General features: G+C 33.5%; 1 protein-coding gene across 9 annotated transcripts in view; it reads left to right on the top strand.

The window, feature by feature from the left end:
* Positions 1–20522, top strand: part of GPHN (gephyrin) — a 749523-nt gene that overhangs the window by 276938 nt on the left and 452063 nt on the right. For 8 of the 9 annotated variants that reach the window (XM_072629565.1, XM_072629558.1, XM_072629556.1 and 5 more), the window contains one exon: positions 12054–12111. The exons of the other annotated variant lie outside the window; for it this stretch is intronic. In XM_072629565.1, coding sequence (XP_072485666.1) covers positions 12054–12111 — 58 coding nt within the window. The remainder of the gene's footprint in view (positions 1–12053; positions 12112–20522) is intronic. 9 annotated transcript variants of the gene reach the window in all.

Genomic DNA, 20522 nt, shown 5'->3' with positions numbered 1-20522 from the left:
AGTGGTTTGTCTTTGCAGAATCCCTGTCAAGTTTCTGGTGCCATTTTGTACAGAGGCAAGTTGCTTTGTCTCTCTACAGCTAGGTGGAGTAGCTTTCCATCAATTTACTAACTTATGTGTGCCCTGAGATTTCTCAACAAAATTCTATCACTTTGTTAAAGGTCTTGACAATGAACTCAGACTTAATAATGCTATTTCTTTCAGTGTTTTTTCTGGGCCAAAGTTATAGCTTCATGATAAGCTTCGTTTAGATTCTCTCAGCTGAGAGATATGGTTGTTGTGTGTGTGTCTGTGAGTGTGTATAATCTCTTCTTGTTAGTGGAAGAATGAGGATATGGCACGTTATTTTGCCTTTCAAATTATGGGGCATTGGTGGTAGATGGAAGGTGGAATTCGGATTGTTAAGGACTGATGTATAGAAATATGACGGTAATTTCTTTCCTCCCCCAGAATCTCTGACTGTGAGCTCCCTGAGAGCAAGCACTGTCTTCTGCCTTTCTTTGTATCCCTGGAAATTAGCATATTGCCTGGCACATGTTAGATGCAATAGAAACAAAATATAAAACAGTCAAAGATAGGAATGTGATATCCATGATGTTCTGAATGCCTGAAATTGCCTGAAATTCTTAAAATCCACCTAATTGTGAGGTCATTTTGTTCATTAGTGAGATTTCATCAGTCATTTTCTCTGACAGATCCTTGGTACAAAACTCTGATACACTGGCACAAAGGAATATCACATTCTGTCACTGTCAATTTACATCATAGAGTTAAAGGATTTTGAGGTGAAAATAATCTTAAAAATCTAACCTGCTTTCTTTCTTACTTTACAATTTCAGAATCAGAGGCTAAGAAAAGTTCTGTGTCTTACATTGGGTCACACAGGGTGGAAATACCATTTAGAATTCATAATAAGATCTTTCCATTTCAAATACATTGCTTCTTCCAGTTGTTTTTCGTTGTCCTTTGTGGGTTGTGTCCGAACAGAGATAATCCCATTATAATAATTAACAAATGTTTCATCCTAGATATGAAAGGATTATTTCTCTCCAGAAAACATTTAGGGCATTTCAGTCGGGGTAGTGGATCAAGTTTAGGTCTCAGGTGCCAGCCCCCTGAGAGTTGAACCAGACTAAGAGAGTCAGACCTCATGAAAACACTTTATACTAGACCAATGGCTCCCATTTTTGTTGTTGTTCTGAAAACCTCTTTCAACACTACTAAAAAAATCAGTTGTGAAACCCCCCCCCAGAATAATTTAATAGATTGCTAATAATATTATTTTAGATTTAAGTACTAATAACTTATGTACAACAAAAACTTCTCATTAGAAGTTATATTATATAATAGTAAAATATAAAATTGTATTCTGCCTATAATTATGAAAACACATAAAATAATAACAAATATTTTATGTTGGATATTCTGTAAAAATCAATAGACAAAAAGTAAATTAACCAAGAAAGCCTAACATACTTACATCTGTAAGGCTTCATATTAAATTTCTTTATTACAAATTTTATTCATTTAAAAATCTTCAAGATAAAAGAAAGGTGCAGTGGATAGAACACTTGGCTTGAAATCAGGAAGACTCATCTTCATGAGTTCAGATCTGGCCTCAGATACTTCTAGCTGTGTGACCTTGGGCAGATCATGTACTCCTGTTTGCCTCAATTCCTCATCTGTAAAATGAGCTAGAGAGGGAAATCCAATATCTTAGCCAAGAAAACCCCAAATGGGGCCATGAAGAGTCAGATGCAAGTGAAACAACTGAACAACAGAAACAGAGATAGAAGGATAATAACCTAAATGGATGATAAATTTAAATAGGATAACTGCCTTGATACTACAATAAAAGACAAGGTTAAGTTTGTTTCTGAAGAACATTTGTGAAGATCTGTGATAGTGAAATATGACTTAACTTGTTCTTGCCCAATTTTTGTAGTTTTCAGATAGGCTTTTTGCACTACAGACATTTGCACTGCTGAAGCTCAGATGTTCCTAACCTCTTGATCACATGATTACACAATTACACAACTGATAAGATATGAATTGAGGGTAAATGTTGGGAATGAAATCTCTAGTGTGGTGCAGTATACAGAACACAAAGGAGGAAATGCACGTAAGTCTGACCATTTGTTTAGGAATTGATTGGTTTGTGCTGGAATGTTGAAGCCTTCCCATTTTTGTTGCTGTTCTGAAAATCTCTTTCAACACAATCAGTTGTGAAACCCCTCAACCTGGAATAATTTAATAGATTACTCATAATATTATTTTATATTTATTTATTAAGTACTAAATAACTAATAACTTTTGTACACTAAAAACTTGTTATTAGAATTTATATTATATAATATGTAGGTTGAAATCTATGACAATTTGAAAACAGTTTGATGAGGTTAAAAAGCTGTAAGAATTTATGCTTAGAAGGAGTTGATATGATCACAACATAAACAAAACTGTTGAGTGCAAATCATAATAGTTTAATGAATTGCTACAAAATATATATAATATATATATTAAAATCTTTCAAATATTAACAAGTTTATTTCCAGAGGAAAACATATTTGTAGCGTAATCAGTCAATTATTTACTGCTTAAGGTATCATTAAAATTTTTTTAGCACAAACCCCTTGTACTATTGTCATGAAGCTTTAAGAGATTCTTGAATCACTCAGTGTGAACTGCTTCACTATACCCAAGTTGCTTAGGTTACCAAAGTAGACAAGGGTCTCTGATTTGGTTCTAGACTTGATCAGACCAAGTTATTTGAGGGTGTCAGTTTGCAATACCTTTTACCAACATTTTCATTTTTCCTCCACAGTCTTTCTTGTTTTTGCTTTCTTATTTTTTGCTTTTTTCTCTCCATTCATTCAGCTATTGCTCTAGTTTAGGTTTTCATTACCTCACACTTAGACTGTTTTAATAATCTCCTAATTTGTTTTCCTTGCCACACTCACTCCTCTCTGCAATATGTCTTCTATCCAGCTGCCAAAATAATTTTTCTCCCAGGAATCTTAGTGACTTCTTGTTTCTAAGATAAAATATAAATATCTTAGTTTGGTATTTATCTTTCTTCACCATCTGATTCCATCCTACCTTTGCAGACTTGAATACATGTCCTATTTCTCTCATGTATTATCTGAGCCAGGCAAAGTGGCCTTTTTATTCCTCCAATCACAGCATTCCATTTCATGACTACATGACTGTATAGGTTGTATTTCCTCCACTTCCCACCCCATTAGTCTGGAATGCATTCCCTCTTCAACTTTACCTCTTAGAATCCTTAACCCTGGAGTCACCTCCTACGTAAAATCTTTACCCATCCCCCTAACTATTAATGTCTTTTCTTTTCTAATCTTGTATTTACTATACTTACTCTCTTCCTCCAATAAAATGTAAACTCCTTGAAAGCTTATCCCTGCCTAACACATTTTGGCTAGGGATGTGAAAGTAGTCTGGACCAGTGATTTCATTAATGTAGAACAGTAATGTAAAACAGAAATAGAAAGGATCACTACATGCTGAATATTGATTTAGAAAATCACAAATCAGCATTATTGATGTATTTTCTTTATTTTGTTAAACATTTCCCAAATATATTTTAATCTGAGTAAGGATAGTTTGGAGTGAGGCTTGTGTAGGTTTGACATATCTGTAGTAGAGAACCCCAAGTGCTAAAACTTCCAACAGTGGACAACTTTTCTGCAATTTACATTCTAGATGAGGGCTCAATGAACCTGTCCTAGCTAAACCTAACCTACCTACATGTTTTTGAACATCCTACAATCTAAGATAGGATTTTAGATTTGTAAATACAATAAATTTTAATTTATTTTAATTTTTATACAACAAAAGTTTTAAAATGTATAACATTCTTAACTGTGAAATTTGAACTCTCCTTTCTGATTCTGAAGTTAGCTTACTTTTTATTCACTAAACTATATTACCTCTCACCTTGCAACATTGTTATTTAATCACTATTGATTGAATTGACTATATACTGGCTAAATAAAACATCCCTTTCAGTTAATTGTAACATTACATTCTCAGAAATCTATGGGTACTTCTAATGCTCTAAACCAGATTATACAGCTTTTATGTAACTGTCTCTTAAATGTCATATATCTTCTATGTTTTATGTAGTGATTATACTGTTTTTTATTTGTTCATAGATTCTCATTTAAAAAGCCATGATATTCTGGGGAGTACTAGTATATTTTGACATATTGATTCCGTGGACTTCTCTTGAATAGTGAAACAACAAAGGTGTAAAAAGTCTGCTATGGTTCTTTTTACTGAAGTCAAATAAAATTGTTTATCAAATTTCAGAGTTACTTCACTATAATGCCATATATACAATACATGCACTATGGATTGTTGTGACTTGAATTCATTACTTTAAAGTAAATTCCTAGGTTGTATGTATGTATATTCTAGAACAGAGGCATCAGACATACAACCCATTGGCCCTATGGGTAGAATTCAGCCAAAACAAGATTAAAATGTAATTGGGAAATATTTAACAAAATAAAAATACAGTGAAACATAGATAATATCACATTTTAAAACTAAATCAATATGAAACCCGAAGGGGTCCTAATGTATCCATTATTGGCCACCATTTGTATTTGAGTTTGATACCTCAGGACGATAGTATGAATATATACACCAACACTGGCTAAGTCTTATATTGGCATTTCTATGTGCTTAAAAGAACATAAACAGATTCCTCTGGACTTTTAGGTGTGTTATTGTAGTGTTTTTAGGCCTCCTGTAAACTTTTATTTAGAAAAGTATCTTATGTGCTGATGGTTGCTAGCAAGTAATATTGATAGCCAAAGCATGAAATAAATATTGATTCATTTGTTTGCCTCTATAAACATTTATTTACAATTGTTTCTTCTTGAAATGCTAAGTTTAAATTACTGTCACTACTTTCCAGCTATGTTGTATTGTTGCCATTCTTCCAGTAATGTAAAAGGAAAAAATGAGAACCCCAATCTTTTTGTTAAGGTTGAAAGGGAAGGCTGTACTTTTCATTTCCCAAAGCTTTGAGATTGACTATGAGGGAATGATGTAGAGTTGGGAGTGAGAACTGACAATAAAGCCATGGAAGAAAGAACCTAGAAAGAACCTATCACTGCTAATTATGTGGCTTTCTCTGATGAAATTCCTAAAGAGGAAATAAGTAAATTTGGGTGGTGGTGGAGAGAGGGGAAAATGATTGCAGTGGCAACTAACTTAAAGTTTGTTGTTGTGGTGGGTTTTTTTTTTGGTTTGTTTTATTTGATGTTCTTTTTAAAAAGTCACCATCAATCACCAGTGATTCCCTCCTCCACTCTTAGAACCCTGCTTTATAACAACTAAGTGGAGCAAAAACAAAATCATATTGCCAATGTCAGAAAATTTCATTGCTATACCTCTTGTTCACTACCTCATTGCTGATAGGTAGAAGACACTCCACCATCTCTAAAGTAATAAGATGATGCAATGAAAACTTTGGGTGTTTTCCTTTACATATAAAATTGTTTTCTTGGTTTCCATGTAAGTATTCCCAAGTTACTCTGAATTCGTTGTATTAGACTTTTTACTCTGCAATAATGTTATGCTACATTAATATACCATGTTGTATTTAGTTATTCCCCCAACTGATAATAACCCACTTTCCTTACAGTTCTTTACAGCTAAAAGTATTGTTGTAAATATAGGACTTTTTCCTCTACTTTGATTTCTTATTAGACATATATTCCTAGTAGTGGTATAACTAGGTTAAATACATACGGTTTAGTGACTTTTAAAATATCATTCCAAGTTGTTTTCCAGAATAATTAGATCAATTCACAGTATTATCCCTTCTGTCCTTTAGTATATCTGTCTTTTCAGAGATCCTCTAGCCATTTACATCTTTTGTCATATTTGCCAAGCTGAGAAGTATGAGATGAAACCTTAGTTACTTTAATTTGAAATTTTTTATTATTAATAATTTGGATAACTCTTTCACAGCTTGCATTTCTTTTAAAAATTGCCTCTTCGTATCATTTTACACGTATCTTTTGAAGAATGGCTGATATTATTGTTCTATATTCATATCAATTTAGAATTCATCTGCAAGTCATTCAGTGTACAAGGTCATTCATTCCATTCTCTTCTGTTATTTTATGATGTTACCTTTTATATTGAGGTATGCATTTGGAGTATGTATAAGTTATGTGGAATAAAATATTGGTTTTTCATAAATCTAATCAATACCAAACTCTTCTCCGTTTCCCATCAGTTTTTATAGAGTAGGAAATCCTTAGCCTAGTAGTTGGTGGTCTTGAATTTATAGAACACTAGACTGTAGTGTTCAGTTGCTTCTGGATCTTGCTTATTTTGTCAGTTCCATTGATAGACTTTTGTGCTCTTTAATTAGTATTGAATAAGTTTTATGTTTTCTGCTTTATAATACAGGCATACCTCATTTTATTGTACTTTGCAGATATTGCATTTTTACAAATTGGAGTTTTGTGGCAAAACTGCATGGAACAAATCTGTTGATGTCATTTTTTTCAACACCATATGCTCACATTATGTCTCTGTGTCACATTTTGGTAATTCTCACAATATTTTAAGCTTTATTATTATATCTGTTATGGTGATCATTAATCAGTGATCTCTTTGATGTTACTTTTGTAATTTATGGTGGTAGTATTGTAAACTGCTTTGGGGTGCCATGAATTACACTCCTATAAGATGATGAATTTATCGATAAATGTTGTATGTGTTCTTACTGCTCCACCCTGGTTGTTCCCTGTCTTTCTGCCTCTCCTGGGGCTTCCTTATTCCCTGAGACATAACAATATTGAAATCAGAATAACCCTACAATGGCCTCTAAGTCTTCAAATGAAAAGAAGAATCAACTGATGTGGCAAACTTCACTGTTGTCTTATTTTATGAAATTGACATAGCAACCTTCAGCAACCACTAACCTGATCCATCAGCAACCATCAACATTGAGGCAAGACCTTCCACCAGCAGAAAGATTGCTGCTTGCTGAAGACTCAGATAATGGTTAACATTTTTTAACAATGAAGGATTTTTTAATGAAGATATTTACCGTTTTTTAGACATAATACTATTGCACACTTAATAGACTACAGTATAGTGCAAACATAACTTTTGTGTGCACTGAGAAAACAAAAAAACTCATGTGACTCGCTTTATTGCAATATTTTCTTGATTGCAGTGGGTCTAGAACTGAACCCTCAGTATCTCCATGCCTGTATGTTATAATTTCAGCAGCAACTTTTTGCCATGTTATTTAATGTGAAATTTATAGATGTGGTTTTATTTGTGATTGGGTGAATCAAAATTACAGACACAGAGAACAGAGGTAAAAAGATACAGATATCAGCTGGAGACATCTAGCTTAGAAAAATTATATTAGTGGGCATTCAATAAATATTCAATGAACATCCATTATATGCAAGATACTGTACTATCTGTGCACCATGGAGGCCACAAACATGGGATTCCTGCTGTCATAGAATCATAATCTAGTCAGGAGCATTGAAAAGTTGTATATACTTATGGATGAATGAAAAATCATTAATATTAAGTACTTATGGGAGAGATTCTGGGTGGAGAGCAGAGTAAGTCAGAAAATTCCAGTCTCTTAAGATTTTGCCCCCACAAAAGAGATAAAATGGGCAAACATAGATCAGTAAAAATAAGTAGTAAGGGCAGAACAGGGGTCCTCCTGGGATAATTGGAGAAGATCTGATTAAAAATCTCAGGACAAGGTTTGGTCCCTGTGAAGATTAAATATCTCCAAGCTAGGTCTGCTTAAACAAGTGGCAAGCCCTGGGGTTGCTGAGTTGGGAGGGTGCCTAGGCTCAGCCTGAGAAACTTTTTTCCATAGGACAGTGAGGGGAGTTGGGCTTTTGAGCCAGGGAAGATCGAGGGGAACCTCTGCTGACAAGAAACAACAGACCTTGCTGTGCTGTGGAGATGTAGTCTGAGGTAAGAAGGAACCAGTACACACCCAGTGAGTGCAAAAGCAATGGAGTGGAAACACTGCTGGCTGTAGGCACTTAGAAAAGGCTGGAGGTCTTGGTTTTGATTCCAGGACAGAGGGGAGAACTGGAGGATCTGAGACCAGAGGCACCATCCCCCGCATTTCCCAGGACTAGAGGTGATTACAAAAACTAAGGTACTACAAGTTTAAAAAAAATACACAGACAAAGGAGAAAGAATCCAAACAAAGAGTTACTATGGAAGTAAAGAAGACCAGGGTTCATTTTCAGAGGAGAGTACTGAAGTAAAGAAATCCTCTTCTACCCCAAAGAGTAATGTAAAATGGTCACCTGCCCAAAAAGAATTCGTAGAAGAACTTTAAAAAGACTTTAAAACTCAAATTAGAGCAATTGAGGAAAAAATTTTTTAAAAATCAATGCAAGAAAAAGAAGAAGATTATGCAAAGAAAGTCAACCAATTTGAAAAGGAGATCCAGAATCTTAAGGAGGAAAATGACCCCTTGAAAACAAGAATTGGGCAAGGTGAATCCAATGAAGTTAAAAGAGATCAAGAAATAATAAAACAAAATATAAAGAATAAAAAAGTAGAAGATAATGTGAAATATTTCATAACGAAAAGCTACTGATCTGGAGAACAGACCAAGAAGAGAAAATGTAAGAATAATTGGACTACTGGAAAGCTATGAACACAAAAATAATCTTGATATAATAATACAAGAAATAATTATAGAAAATTGTCCTGAAGCATTAGAACAAGAGGGGAAAGTAGAAAGAGAAAAAGCCCACCAATCATTACCTAAAAGAGATCCTAAGAAGGAAACCCACAGTCAAAACCCTCTAGGATAAAATATTATGAGCAATAAGAAAAAAGCAATTTAAACATGGCAGTGCCACAATTAGAATCACACAGGACCAAGCAGCAGTGACACAGACCACAGGTCTTGCAACACAATATATCAAAGAGCTATGGGGTTCCAGCCAAAAATATCATACCCAGTAAAACTAAACATAATCCTGAATAGAAAAAAAAATGGATATTTAATGAATTGTCAGATATTCAGGACTTTGTTTTAAAAAACTATACTTAATAGATTTGATCTACAAGAGCTAAGAGAAATATAAGGTTCAAACCAAAAATTAATTACAAGGGACTCAATAAGGATAGCCTATTTATTTTTCATGTATGTGAAATGTATGTCTAAAATTGTTATTAGTAATTGGATAATATGTAAGAAACATTGTATGTATATGGATGTATAAAAGTCTAAATTCAGAAAGAAACAAAATGCTAAGGGGATAAGGAGTGGGGAGAGGATAAGGAAAGGATCTCTAGATGAGAGGTTGAGGGAATAGGTTAGAGGGGGATATAGAACAGTGTTTAGATTAATGGGAATGGGAGGATAAAGGAGGGATCTTGCGGGGGCAGGGTAGGTTAAGTAATGGGAGGACAAGATAGATAGTAGAAGTAAACTGGAGGCCTCAGGAATGATGGAAAAGTAGAGATGGGCACAAATACAAAAACAAAGATCAGTGGTAGAATTTGATAGGGAAAGTATCTGTCTATGTACGTATGTATGTGTGTATGTGTGTGTGTGTGTATATATGTCTAAATATATCCATGCTTAATGGTAGCCTTTGGGGGAAGAGGGGCAGAGAAAGGCAAGGGAAAAGAACAAATTAAAAAGTGCACAGCAGAGAACAAAAGAAAAGTTACAGGGAAGCAAAGAAAAGATGGGCAGCTCTCAATGCAATGCATATTAAACCTGTTAATCTTATGTTATAATCATATTACATATTAATACCAATGTAGATTATTATTATATAGTCTTTCTTGACATGGAAATTTACTGCTATGTATTTTGAATTCTCTCTTATGTTCTGCTGTGCACATTACATGCTTTTTTCTTATTTTGTTTTGGTTTCAATATTTAAGTTTATAATGTTTTTTCCTTTTCTCTATTGTATATTTAAGTTTTACTATTTTAGTCAAAAAAAATTTTTAAAAAGAAAAAATATTAAGTACTTATTGTGTGTTTGTGTGTTGTTACTTCATATATTGTTTTTCAGAAATATTTGAAAGTCTATTCAATATATATTAATTAAATATTGCTTGTAATTCAGTACTGTGTTAGGCACCGTAGACACAATAGAAGTATAAGATGTATTTGCTTAATGATGGAAACAAAATTTATCATATGAAATAATTATAAAATAATATAAAGCATTTTATAATCAAAGTTTAGGTGGTGTAGATTGTTGTTTTAAAGTTTGAATTCTAAAGAACTCAAACACTCATAGCATACTATCAAATATCTGATTTGAGATCTATAGTATAGTCTCTTTATATGCACCTTAATATTAAATCCTCAGGAAATTTACTTAACTATCTTGTCCAGAATTCTGAGTCAAATATTATTTCAGCAGTAATTGTTGTACACATTTGAAGGATTTAAATTACCTTTTATGTAATACCAAATTTATTCAATTATCCTAAAATTCAAAATTAATTTGGAGAGGAAAATTATTTTGAACTTATTTACAGTTGAAATATGTCAGTATTTGTTTGTAGTATAAGATATGCAGTGATATCTATTTTGTATATCCTTGTAAAGATCAGAGCCTTTTGAAAACTCAGATTGATGAAGATTACTTTTCTCTTTGGAAAATTTTCAGATCCACAGAAGTAGACATGATACTAAGTTGGTGAAATAGTATAAGTGGTAGATAAAAATGAAGAGGCAAAAAGGAACAGAAGGAAGTTGATTTGTGGAGCTAGTTTCTCTAAGGCTGTTTTTTATTAGTCAGTTTTTTCTTTCATTATTTCTAGAATTTATTTGCAATGTTAGGTCTATTCACTTTTCACATCATTTATATTGCCTTTTCTCATTTATCTGGTTAGTATATTCAGAATGAACTTCTTAACTTTGTCCAGGGGTGGAGAACCTGTGGCCTTAAAGCCACATGTGGCCTACTAGGCCCTCAGGTGCAGCCCTTTGACTGAATCCAAACTTCACAGAACAAATCCCCTTAATAAAAGTATTTGTTCTATAAAACTTGGACTTAGTCAAAAGTTGACACCCAAGGGCCTAGAAATCCACATGTGGCCTCCAGGCTGCAAGTTCCCCACCCCTGATTTAGTCAGTCTGTTAATTCATCAGACTGTTACATATATGGTTCTATCTCCTCAATTTCAGTGGACATATATTAAACCATCTGCTGCCTCTGCCTTTCAGAGTAGAAATGGTTTGTCACTGAATTAGTATGTAGTAATATTTATCTGGAAGTCTGGGACTGCCACTTTTTTTACTTTGTAAAACTGGATTCAAATGTCAGTAATGTGTGTGTGTGTGTGAAAGTGTCAGTAGCATGATCTATATGCACTATAAAATAAATTTTAAGATGAAACTATCTTTTTCTTTGTTATATACTAAACTATTAATGTCTAAACTTTCTCAGTTATGCGTTCCTATCCTTAAAATTTTTATGACACCCACCTAGTGTATATATACGTGTATTATAAAACATACAAAATGAAAATTATTTAAATATGAAATTATTGTAAAATTAATATTTTCGGTTAGTTTTATCTTGTGGATGATATTAAATCTCTCATGATTAAGTCATATTTATATATTTTAATAATAATATTTTAATGAGGAGCAAAATTGAATATGCTTCATTATTTTTGAAAAAAATTCTCATTTTGTGATAGTGATTAGGAAATCTGATTCCAAGCTCATTTTCTTTCTGTTACATAAATTTAATGTTTGTCATAGTTGAAAAAGAAAGCCTAACTTGATATAAAATAAAGGAGGTGCATTGTTGCCTACACTTGATGACTCATGGAACTCTTTTTTTTAATCTGCTAACCAATAATATATAGTTTTTGTTGAAATTCACCTAGTAGGTTTCCATCTTCCCTAATGTCACTTAGTTTTTCTTATAAACTAATTGGAAGATCTTGCATTTTATATTTTCCATATTTTCCTATATGCTATTCTTGATTTTGAGAGTATTTTCTTCTCCCAATTTCAGGTTGGGTGGGACTATATCGGCTTACAAGATAGTACCAGATGAAATAGAAGAAATCAAGGTACAGTATAATATCCTTCAACTCTGAAAAAAACAGTTAGACCTGGGGAAGGGAAGAAAAGAATTCCTTCTTTTAAAAAAAAAGATTAGAATTATGAGTATGTTGAAACCTTATTGAATTAATGATAATTCTTAGAAGGCACAGAGGTATTATTCATCATCTGACTTCACTTAACCATCTGAAAAGATCTTTAAAGAGAAATTTTAATAAATATAAAAAAGAACCATTCATTTTCTGTGAAAATTTATATTGTGGGGGCATAATAATTTTAGAAGAGGCACTTCAGCTGTGGTGTATAACAGATCAAATAAAGCTTCTGTTCTAAAGCTTCTGCACTAAGGATGTTTGCTACTTAGTATAATTAATAAACTAAAATGATTAGTTAATAAATAAGAGTAAATATTAAAATCTATACATGTGTAAGTAAATGAGGAAAATCCCATACCTTCTTTGCCTAGTCTGGGAAAGTTTCATAGAGAGTAAGAGCCCTGATACAGGCTTATAATGGTAAACAGACAATATAAGAGAAAATATTAAAGCTAATTTTTCATGTTTTAGTTCCTTTTTCTTTTGTCACACTAAGCATAACCCACATTTCAAGTAATTCAAATAGTTCTTATTCACTGCCTTTATTTTTTAAATTTTTTTCACTGCCTTTAAAAACATGAATAACCAGCTGTGCTATTTTCAACATATAGTTGTCAGTTAATGTGAGAAAGGTGTCCTAGTACCCTAAAACTTGATGTGCAACTATACTCCTTTCCCTAAATTTTGTTTCAGATTCTTTGGCTTGAACAGATTTATTATTTTTAAAAATAAGTTCACTTCAAGGATAGCAATGCTTTGGAACATTGTTATTCTAAGTAGTAATGAACTATGTTTCTTATATAGCATTTGCAAATATCTGCTGATGATTTAGAAAGAGAGGGGGTGGAGGGATGTGGAGAGATTGTGATTATTTTCTTTCCCACTCCTTACCTTCTCCACTGGAAATTTTTGGGATTTTGCAAATTTATTAGGGATGGTTAAATATTCAGTGTGAATATATTATAACTTCTTTAATCTCTCCTTGAAGCCATGTGGCAAAAATGTTTTTAGAGAGATCAGTGAATTTGGAATAAGAAGACTTCAGAGAAAATCCCTGTCTTAAATACCTATGTGACCTTGGAAAAGTTATTTCCCCTTCTGAGCCTTAGTTTCTTCACCTGTAAAATGAAATTAGAATAAATGATCTGAAATTTGTGTTTATGTCATCCAGAAAGAAAAAACAATTTAGCACTTCAGAATTAGTAGATAATTGGATTTTGTTAGTCTTTTCATATTACTTTAATGGGATTCCTTTTGAATAGAGTAAGAATAATGGTAATTTAAAATAACCATAAACAGGCTTCTTTTATCTCTCCTTTTCTATTACATATGAATTTCAGTCATAGTTGTTTCAATAGGTGTTCGACAGTACCAAACTGCAGTTTCAAATTTTATTTTATCTGGGGCAGATAAGTAGGAGTGTGGAGAGAATTCCAGAAGTGGAGTCATGAAGACCTGTCTTTGATCATTACTAGTTGTGTGCATCTGAGCAATTGACTTCTAAAGAGATGACACATGTAAGATGCTTTGAAAACCTTAAAATGATATATAAAATGTTAGTTGTTATTATCCAAAGAAAAAGGTGGTTAAAAAAACCTTATACGTGATGGCATTTTTTTTGCCATCGAAAAACAACTAAAAGAAAGCATATACAAATGTGTGTGCATATATATATATATATATGCACATATACATATACACATATATACAAAGATATACACATATACACGTATTTTACATAAAATAAAGCATTTCATATCAAATAAACTATATACATATATAGATATATATACATATGTGTATTTTATATAAAATAAACTTTGGTAAGCATAATCAGTTCAAACATAGGATTAATACAAAATACTGATGTTTAATACTAAGAAATGTAATTGAAAAATTTCAGTTACATTGTCATAGGTAAATGATCAAAATAGGTAGAAATTTGTCGAAAATGAAATACATCTTTCAATTCTAATTTTCTCAACTAAATGTCAGGTAAATCTCTAAAATTAACTAAGAGGAATTGTAATAATGAAGAAAATCTTGAAAGGTTATAACTTGTCCAAAGTCACACCACAATTTAGTTAAGGTATTATTTAAAAGGCAACCTGACATGGAATTGTATCTGCCATCTATGAGACATAATCTTGATACCTCTAATTAACCCCTAATATTTGTTCTAATCCCGAAAATTTTTTATCACAGTGTGAAGTTAATAGGGATCGGAACTTCTTTGTTTGCTTTCTGTCATAGAAAAATCTAAATATTTAGATGCTAGAGTCATATTTGTGATGATACCATCACCAATTCTTTCCTTATCCTAGAGAAAAAACAACATGGTATAATAAAAGACAATTTTCTGGAAGAAATAGGACTCCATTCCATCATTTTTCCACCACTGGTCTCCTTACCTAAACTACTTAATACTTTAAGTGAACTCTACAAAAAGAGCCACTATAAAAATTTTTGTACATGTATGTCCTTTTCTTAAGATACAGACTTAGCAGTGGTATTGTTGGATCAAAGGGTGTGCACAGTTTGGTTACCTGTGGGCATAGTTCCAAATTGCTCTTCAGAATGGTTGGATCAGTTCATAACTCCACCAACAATGCATTAGTGTTCCAGTTTTCCCCCATCTTCTCTAACATTTATTATTTTCCTTTTCTGTCATATTAGCTAATCTGATAGGTGTGAGGTGGTACCTCAGAGTTGTTTTAATTTGCATTTCTCTAACAGGAATTTAGAGGATTTTTTTCATATGGCTGTAGATAGCTTTAATTTCTAAGTCATATACACATTGTGACCTTATCTTGGTATATGGTATGACATGTTTTTAGTTGATCCTATAAGTGTACCATCATATCACCTGTAAAGAGTGATAGTTTTGTTTCCTCATTGTCTATTTGAATTCCTTCAATTTCTTTTTCTTCTCTTACTGCTAAAGCTAACATTTCTAGTGTAGTACTGAATAGTAGTGGTGATAATAGACATCCTTGTTTCACCCAGTATGTTGTTATGAAGGCTTCTCCTTATCCCCATTGCAGATAATGCTTACTGGTGGTTTCAGATAGGTATTACTTACCATTTTAAGGAAAACTCCATTTATTCCTCTATTTTTTAGTGTTTTTAATAGGAATGGGTACTGTATTTTGTCATTTTTTCTGCATCTGTTGAGATAATCATATGCTTTCTGTTTATTTTGTTATCTGTATGATCAATTATGCTGATAGTTTTCCTAATGTTGAATGATCCCCCCGTTCCTGGTATAAATCCCACCTTGTCCATAATCTCTTCGCTAATATTTAAAATGTTTGCATCAATATTCATTAGGGAAATAGGTTTGTGATTTTCTTTCTCTATTTTGGCTCTTTCTGGTTTAGATATCAGCACCATTTTTGTGTCATTAAAGGAATTTTTTAGGACTCTGCCTATTTTTCCAAATAGTTTAAATAGTAGTGGAATTAATTGTTATTTAAATGTTTGGTAGAATTCACTTTTAAATCCATCTGGCGGTGGAGATTGTTTTTCTTAGGGAGTTCATTTATGATACGTTGAATTTCTTTTTCTAAAATGAGATTATTTAAGTATTTTATGTTCTCTTTTGTTAATGTGGGCAATTTGTATATTTGCAAATAACCATCCATTTCACTTATATTGTCAGATTTATTGGCATACAGTTGGGCAAAAGAGCTCCTAATATTTGCTTTAATTTCCTCTTCGTTGGTGGTGAATTCACCCTTTTCACTTTTGATCCTGGTAATTTGGTTTTCTTCTTTTTTTAATCAAATTAATCAAAGGCTTGATGATCTATTTTTTTTCCCACAAAATCAGTTCTTAGTTTTATTTATTACTTCAGTAGTTTTCTTACTTTCAATTGTATTAATCTCTCCTTTGATTTTTTCAGGATTTCTAATTTGGTGTTTAATAGGGAATTTTAATTTGTTCTTTTTCTAGCTTTTTTTTTAGGTGCATGCCCAATTCATTGATCTGCTCCTCTTTATTTTACTCATGTAAGCATTTAGAGATATAAAACTTTCCCTAAGAACTACTTTGGCTGTATCCCATAAGTTTTGGTCTGTTGTCTCATTATTGTCGTTCTCTTTGATGAGATTATGATTGTTGGTATGATTTGTTGTTTGATTCACTCATTCTTTAGGATTATTTAGTTTCCAATTAATTTTCAGTCTGTTTTTCCATGGCACTTTATTACATGTAATTTTTATTGCATCATGACCTGTAAAGGATACATTTACTATTTATGTCTTTCTATTTTAATGCATGTTCAATTTTTGTGTTGGTGCCATGTAGCACTGAGAAAAAGGGATATCCTCCTTTCTATCTCCATTCAGTTTTCTTTCTTTTTTTGCTATTTGATCCTGTTTTATTTTTATAAATTTGACATAGTTTTCTATATGTTAGAGAAATGAGGCCTTTATCAGAGGAACTTTAATTTTTTTTTCACACTTAACATTGCTAAGTGTATTCCCCTCCATCCAGTTCCCTCTGCCCCCATTTATTTCTGTTCTCTCTCTTCTTTCACCCTGTCCCTCCTCAGAAGTGTTCTGCTTCGAATATTTTCTCTTGTGTTATGTCTTGTTTTGTTTGAGTTTTTCTCATGGTTTCTCCCATTCATTTTAATTCTTCTGTGTAACATGATTAATGTGAAAATGTGTTTAATAAGAATGTATATGTAGAACCCATATAAGATTGCATGCCGTCTCAGGGAGGGAGTGGGAGAAAATCTAAGACTCATGGAAGTGATTGTAGAAAACTGAAAAAAAATAAATTAATACTGAAAAATAAAATAAAACATGACTCTGCCATCTCAAAAAAAAAAAAGTGTTCTGCTTCTGACTACCCTTTCCCCCAGTCTGTCCCCACCATGTTTATCCCCTTTCCTCACTCTGCCCCCCCTTCCACTCCATCCCCTTCCCCTTCTACTTTCCTGTAGGGTAAGATAGATTTTTATGCCCAGTTGCCTGTGCATGTTATTCCATCTTTGAGCTAGTTCTGATGAGAGTAAGGTTCACTCCCCCTCATCTCTACCCTATTCCCCTCCAGTGTAAAAACTTTTTTTTGCCTCTTATCCCATTCTACCTCTCCCTTTCTCTTTCTCCCAGTACATTTCTCCCTCTTACTCTTTAATTTTATTTTTTAGATATTGTCCCTTCATATTCAACTTGCATCTGTGTCCCCTTTCCATATACCTTAACTAACCTAATAATGGGAAGGGACTTATGAGTTATAAATATCATCTTCCCATGTAGGAATGTAAACAGTTTAACCCTATTAAGTCCCTTATGACTTCCCTTTCCTATTTCGTTTTGAATGCTTTCCCAAATTTTATATTTGAAAGTCAAATATTCCATCCAGCTCTGGTCTTTTCATCAAGAATGCTTGAAAGTCCTTAATCTCATTGAATGTCAATTTTTTTCCTTTGAAGGATTATACTCAGTTTTACTGGGTAGATGATTCTTGGTTCTAATCCAAGCTCTTTTGCCCTCTGGAATATCCTATTCCAAGCCCTATGATCCTTCAGTGCAGAAGCTGCTAAATCTTGTGTTATCCTGACTGTGGCTCCACAATATTTGAAATTCTTTCTGGCTGCTTACAGTATTTGACTATAATATTTCTGGCAGTTTTCATTCATCTTTCAGGAGATGATCAGTGGATTCTTTCCATTTCTATTTTACCCTTTGGTTCTGGGACCTCCTGGAAATTTTCCTGATAATTTCTTGAAAGATGATGAGTATGCTCTTTTTTTTATCATGGGTTTCAGGTTGTCCAATAATTTTTAAATTCTTTCTCCTGGATCTATTTTTCAGATCAGGTGTTTTTCCAATGAGATATTTCACATTGTCTTCTGTTTTTTCATTCTTTTTGTTTTGTTTCATCATTTCTTGGTTTCTCATAAAGTCATTAGCTTCCATTTGCTCCATTCTAATTTTTAAGGAATTGTTTTCTTCAGTGAACTCTTAGACCTCCTTTTCCATTTGGCTGAGTCTGCTTTTTAGGGTATTCTTTTCCTCATTGGCTTTTTGTACCTCTTTTGCCATTTGACCTAGCCTGTTTTTTAAGGTGCTATTTTCTTCAGCATTTTTTTGTGTCTCCTTCACCAAGTTGTTGACTCTTTTCATTATTTTCTTGCATCACTCATCTTCTCAATTTTTCCTCTACCTCTCTTACTTGATTTTTAAAATCCTTTTTTAGGTCTTCCATGGTCTGAGACCAATTCATATTTTTCTTGAAGGCTTTGACTTTGGCATTTTGGAGTAGGAGTTTTGACTTTGCTATCTTCTTTGTTCATGTTTGATCTTCCTTGTGATAACTTTCTATAGTAAGTTTTTTTTCTGTTTGTTTGTTTGTTTTCCCAACCAATTACTTGATTTTTACTGTTAAAGTAGGGCTTTGCTTTGCATTGTCCCAAGTTTCAGGGGTTTTGTGCAGCTGTTTTCAAAGATATTTCTGGGGACTTGTAAGTTTTCAGTTCTTCCAAGGTGGTATAATAAAAGCAGAGGTGTTTTCTGCTCTCTTGGCCTGTGCTTTAATCTGTACATGAACACAGGCACTCTTTTATGCCCTGGTACTGTGAGTAGAGTCCCCCCTCTGCTGTAGCTTCAAGCTCTATTATGCTAGTGCTCCTCCTCACTCTGGGATTGCCACCCAGGACCTAGATTCAACTGTGCGCAAAGCAACAGAGTCTTGCGTCAGTGATAGCAAAGAAGGCCCTGTAATCTTCTGACCAGTTGTTCTGACCCCTTGCTGTCTGTGGCCTCAGAGCCCTAAAATAGCTGCTGCAGCTGCCTCTGCTAATTCAGTCATTCCCAATGCCTGGTCCTGGCCTGCTGGGGCCAAAGCTGTGCTGGTGCAACTTACATTCCCTTGTACTGTACTCTCACCCAAGTGTGACAGACTCTCCCTGTTGACTTTCTAAGTTGTCTTTGGCATCTGTGGGTCGAGAAGTCTGGAAACTGTCACTGCTGCTGGCAGTTCAGTCATCCAGAGGCCAGCTCTGTATTTGCTGGGGTCTGGTCTGTGCTGCACTGGACTGCACGTCTCTTTCAACCTGGTACAACAGACTTGTCCTACTGACCTTCCAAGTTGTCTTGGGCTGGCATTTTTTTTTCACTCCATGTTTTTATGGATTCTGCCTCCCCTATAATTTGTTTATTCATTTTTGAAAGGTTTTTGGAGGAGAGCTCATGCAAATCCCTGCCTTTATTCCACCATCTTGGCTCTGCCTTCCCCATTCAGTTTTCTCCAGAGGGTTATCATACCTAACTTTCCTAAAATTCTATTCATCTTCTTATTTCTTTCTTGTTTATTTTGTGGTTAGATTTATCTAATTCTAAGAGTGGGAAGTTGAGGTCCTCAACTAGTGTAGTTTTATTGCCTGTTTCCTCTCATACCTTATGTAATTTCTCCTTTATTAAATTTTTTGGATGCTATACCATTTGATCATAAACATATATACACATACATATACATACATAAACATACCATATATATTTAGTACTGATATTACTTCATTGTTTTTGGTACCTTTTAACAAGATAGAATTTCCTTCCTTGTCTCTTTTAATTAGATCTGTTTTTGCTTTTGCTTCATCTGAAATCATAATTAATACCCCTGCTTTTTTTACTTCTGTTACTCCAGCCTTTTACCTTTGCTCTCTGTGTGTCTCTCTGCTTCAAATATGTTTCTTGTAAACAGCATATTGTAGGGTTCTAGTTTTTAATCTCCTCTGGTATCCACTTCAGTTTTATAGGAGAGTTCATCGCATTCATATTCACAGTTATGATTACTGTGTATTTCTCTCCATCCTGTTTTTCCCGTTTATACTTTTCTCTCTTTCTCCTTTCACCCTGTCCCTCCTCACCAGTGTGATGCTTTTGACCACTGTCTTCTTTAATCTTATATCAGCCCTCTCCCTTTTCTTTTTCTTTTCCCTCCTACTTCCCTGTAGAGTAAGATAGATTTCTATACCCAGCTGAGTGTGTATGTTATTCCCACTTGGAACCAAATCCAGTGAGAGTAAGGTTCAAACAGTGGTCACTCTGCCTCCTGTTTTTCCCTTTTGCTAAAAATAGGTTTTATGCACCATGTAATTATCCCATTCTGCCTCCCCGTTTCCTCTTCTCCTGGTACAATACTTTTTTTTACCCCTTAATTTTTTTCTGTACTGTCACATCAAAGTCAACTTTTACCCTCTTCCACTGTCTATGTATACTTCTAACTACCCTAATAGAGATACAGTTCTTAAGAGTTATAAGTATCTTTTCATGTAGGTATATGAACAATTTTACCTTGTTGAATTCATGTTT

This window comes from Notamacropus eugenii, chromosome 1, assembly GCF_028372415.1.
Source record: "Notamacropus eugenii isolate mMacEug1 chromosome 1, mMacEug1.pri_v2, whole genome shotgun sequence".
NCBI lineage: Eukaryota > Metazoa > Chordata > Mammalia > Diprotodontia > Macropodidae > Notamacropus > Notamacropus eugenii.
Note: the sequence above shows the minus strand (reverse complement) of the source record. Positions and strands in the feature narration are given on the sequence as shown.